Source organism: Egretta garzetta, unplaced genomic scaffold, assembly GCF_000687185.1.
Source record: "Egretta garzetta isolate BGI_Z169 unplaced genomic scaffold, ASM68718v1 scaffold889, whole genome shotgun sequence".
Lineage (NCBI taxonomy): Eukaryota > Metazoa > Chordata > Aves > Pelecaniformes > Ardeidae > Egretta > Egretta garzetta.
The window spans coordinates 1-4,388 of record NW_009260813.1 but is presented as its reverse complement, the minus strand read 5'-3'; the positions used below and the strand labels follow the sequence as shown (position 1 = coordinate 4,388).

Below are 4,388 nucleotides of genomic sequence, written 5' to 3'. Positions count from 1 at the left end.
TTTTTTTATTTTTTTATTTTAATTTTTTTTTTTTTTTGTGACGAGGAAAGCTTCCTAAACTGATGGACCAAGTTGGTGATTCTCATGCCCTGCAATCTGGAATGTTTGTGTCCCTGAATGTAGGAGTTCGGTGCGCTGAACTTCACAACCAACTTTAAAATGAACTCGTGTGCTTCTGCTGAAGGGATGCACGTACTACCAGCTGAGTGTCTACCCTGAAGTGGATGCCCGTTAGCTTGTGATGAAGCAGCCTGTCTGGCATTTCCAGTTGTGTGGCTTCAGCAGGGCACCGTACCTTAGTTTTCGGATGCTTTTCTGCTGCATCCCGATGAGGGCATCTCTGAGACCCCATCCTCTGCTCTCTCCTTGGTTTTGCCCTTTGTGTAGCCTGGCAAAGTGAGGCTGGGGAGAGGATTGCTGTCTCTAAATACGAGGATGGGGATGCTTGTGCAAGCAATGAAGTGCAAGCTTCGTAATACAGAAAAATATATATTCCACAAATCAAAAGGAGGTTTCCCAGCCCCAAGACAGGAGGTTACTGGAACCAGTCCCTCTGTCAGAGCAGAGACAACAAAAGAGCTGAGTGCTTTTAAGAGTGGGAAATTTGTGAAAAGGGAGTCGAGGACATTGGTGACCACGACACTCAGGAGGCTGAGTAATGTGGGAAGCCTCATCCCGTTCCTTTCCTTGCACAGAGCTTGCTAGTTTTCCAACAGAGCTTAAGCGGTATTGAAAGGCACAGTGAACATGGGGAAACTGGGTTTAGGGATCCTATACGTGAACTGGGTATGTAAATAGAGCAGTACTTACCAGTTCCAGTCACTGGAGGGACTGGAGCAGCAGCAGAAGGCTCTGGTTTGGCTGCCAATGCCCTATTTTTACCTGTGTGATGCTGATGGTATTTTTATTGCTGCTTCTCTCAATAGCAGGGCAATGATCCTTATTCAAAGCATTTTTCTGCAGCAGTTAGTTGATAAATCTAGGCCTTTGAAAGACAGAAAGACAAAATGCTTTGAGAGGGGTCCTATTCTGCCATTAATATGGGGACTGCTGGTGTATGGATGTATATGCCATGTTGGAGATGGCATTAATATCGCATCAGGTAGGCCTGTGTACAGGTTTTTAGGTTTAAGGTGTCAGGAGGAGCAGGTGAGTGAAGCAGGCGGGCGCTTGGTGGGTTGTGTTTGCTGTCCTGGTGCTCTGCCGTGCAGAAGTAGAGTGTCCATCTCCCTGTCGGAGCAGTCGTGCCCTCTGACTTCTCTCTGCTCACAGGGAAAGGTGTAGGAGCTCAGCTGCTGTTGCCGCACTCCTCCATGAGAAGACCCTTTCAAAATTTTGGGGGTATAGAAATCCTGGAGTTTGTCCTGCCTTTCCCTTCATGTATACTCTGGGGTCTTGGACTCCCCTTCCCCTGAGGGTGCTCCTCCTGGTCTGGTGTTCCCAGGGACGTGGTTCCCCTCACGTGGCGTGGCGAGGCCTGGGCAGCCAACGTTCCTCTGAGAAGTCACTTAACTCTAATTTAGCTATAGTAAGGTTTTCTTGAGGGAGTCTTGAAATAAGATACTTGAGTTAAACTTTTCTCCAAGTAAAGCCCTAGGTAGACTTTTCCTCCTGAAATGCTGATGGAGTTTGCAATCCTGAAGTTCATTTAAGTAGTGCAGATTGAGAAATTGTCTAAAGTCCCTGAATTGCTCCTGCATTCTCCCTCTATTGGGCCGTGATTCAGATTTTCCCCCCCTCTCTCTCATTCATGAAGAGTTATTTTTACGTCTGTTCTTGTTTGAAGTAAATGCATTGGAAATAGAGGATGATTGAGATTTGGACGTGCCTCCTAAAATAGAGCTTGCATCTCTTTCAAGATTTCTTTTGGTGATGGTTGGGGGTGGCCTCTCTGTAAATATATAAAAATAACTCCTTATTTTAAAATTAACGTGGGTAGCTGATGGCTGTAGCAGCTCCTGGGGAGCTGTGCTGCTCTAAAAGGGCCTGTCTTGCCTCCGCTCTGTGCAGCAGCCAAGTTAACCCGCCGAGGAGAGAATACGTCGTCTTCAAACGTGCGCTTGCCTGTCGGCTTTGTGGCTTCTCAAAGATCTTTCAGTCTGGGAGTGAGTTTCCCTCCTGCCCCTGGGTTGTTTCCTTTGCTGTTCAGCTTTCTTAAGTGCTGCCTCTGGGTATTTGGGTATTGCTCTCCGACTGCTTCCTTCTCCCACAGCTCGAGTGGCGAGGCCTCGGTGTGCACCCCTTCTGCGTTCTGGGGCTGGCTGCTGCTTCTTCCCCACCTCTCACCGGAGGGATACCCGCTTTCAAATGGCGGTAGGAACGAGGACTTCGCTTATCTGTCTGCAGATAAGCAAACCCATTTTGCAAAAATAACAGCAGCGTGTGTTATCACGCCCGTCTCTGACGTGTAAGAATTTTCCTAAAACCCGAGATCCTTCTTTCCAGAGGAACGTTAGTAACATTTATGCTGCGTTCAGGTTTATTTTCTAAACATTCCATTTTTCCTTTTGGAAAAAAAAACTTAAGGGTTGAATCCTCCTGCTGTAAGCCATACCATGTGGCTACGTTTTTCTCTTTGCTCTGGAGCCCGTCTATCTTGTTAGCTCTAGCCCATCCTTCAGCTCATTAATAGTAATATTAATCTGTTCCAGTTCTCGGCTCTAATCGCAGATTCCATCTGATCAGGGTTTTCTCTTGATCTTTTCCAAGAAGCTCATTATCTAATACAGCTGTAAGTGTTGCTGGGCCCGACACTAATGCATATTTTGTACCGTGGGGGAATTTGACTAATAAAATAATCCAATTAGACATTTGGTTCTGTTTCCCTGGGGCATCTTAGATTACTTGTCTACCTCAGTTATGTGTTGTAATTAGTTAACGTTTGTACATCCCTTTGATGTAAAAGCACCGGTATTATGCTTGGCTCTGGCTCCAGATCAGAACTTTATAAAAGAAATAGCTGGGGATTAAAATTGCAGCAGTACCTAGCGGGTGTAGGGTACCGCCAGACCTGCGCTGCGTGTGGCGGTGGTGTGGGTATTCCGAGGATTTCGTATCAGATGTCGGGAGCTCCTGAACACGAGGCAGCTCAAAACAGGAATTAAGTCCATGGACGGAGGGGTCTCAGCCACACTTGTGAAAGACAGTCCAGGCCGCTAACGTTTTCTCTTGTGTTTTCCACTTTAGAAATGAATAGATCAAACGGGCCGGCATTTGGGAGTCCCTAGAGAGCTGCGTGAATTCATTCATAAGTATTTTGCTGGTGGTATAACAGTATCTGTCTCTTCTTTTCTTTTGTTCTTTTTTTTTCCTCCTCTCTTTAGTCTTCCCTTGGTTTGGCTTGGATATTGGAGGGACCTTGGTCAAACTTGTTTATTTTGAACCAAAGGACATCACCGCTGAAGAGGAGGAGGAGGAAGTGGAAAATCTCAAAAGCATCCGCAAATACCTGACATCAAATGTAGCCTACGGATCTACAGGCATTCGGGATGTGCACCTTGAGCTAAAGGACCTTACCCTGTGTGGACGTAAAGGCAATCTGCACTTTATACGCTTTCCTACTCATGACATGCCTGCTTTTATTCAAATGGGAAGCGAAAAACACTTCTCAAGCCTCCATACTACCTTATGTGCCACGGGAGGTGGAGCGTACAAATTTGAGCAGGACTTTCGCACAGTATGCATTTTTGGCTTCTATACGATTAGGATCTGGTAGTGAATTTTTTTTTTTTTTTTTTTTTTTTTTTAAAGGTTAAAACTAGAAAACTTTCCCTGCCGACTCTAAAACCTCTCTAAAACTTAGCTTTGGAAGTGCGTATTAAACTTGAATCTTAAATCAAACTAAACTTGGTTCAGGAAACAGCATGTGGAGTCAAGTTTGCATCTCCAAATTAGGATATTTTCTTTCCTGAAAGTGCACGTAACATTCCCATAACTAAAAATTACTCACAGACTTCCATGGTGTGTGGTCTTACAAGACTTTCTCTGTATTACTAATCTCTTATTTTGCTGATCTCAGTCTTGTGGGTTTTTCTCATTGCTGTCTTTCACGTGCTTAATATTTGTTTTCTTGTTCCTGGGCTCGTGTGGTTTCATTTCTAACACACACGTGTGAGTGAGCTGATTGAGGTTCAGGCAGATTTGGTGGTAAATTAGCCGAAAGAAGGTTAGTAGTTGGGATCTGACATCATCGTGTGGCTTCATTACAAGTTTGATTCTTCTTCATCAGTGAAAAACACGTCTGATAAATACGTTGTTTAACCAGGGCTTGAAAAAAATGCACCAGATAAAGAGCCTTTTTGTGCAGTCAAGGCAGTGACATGAGAGGAAAACAATTTCGTAACTTCCTCTGTTTTCTGGGTGGGTTTTGGTTGGGTTTTTTTTTTTTT

The 4,388-nt window shown here is 44.7% G+C and overlaps 1 protein-coding gene across 2 annotated transcripts in view; it reads left to right on the top strand.

Annotated features, from left to right (window-relative positions):
- The window catches only part of LOC118453099 (pantothenate kinase 2, mitochondrial-like), a 6,174-nt gene extending 1,816 nt beyond the window's left edge, over positions 1-4,358 (top strand). Inside the window, exon 2 of one of the 2 annotated variants that reach the window (XR_004843043.1) lies at positions 46-2,219. Coding sequence is in view for 1 of the 2 variants with exons in the window: in XM_035902318.1 (XP_035758211.1) it covers positions 3,324-3,715 (392 nt within the window). In the remaining variant the exon portion in view is untranslated. Of the gene's footprint in view, positions 1-45; positions 2,220-3,323 lie in introns of those variants that run through there. The other variant, XM_035902318.1, reaches the window with a different exon arrangement.
- The last annotated feature ends 30 nt before the right edge of the window (positions 4,359-4,388 follow it).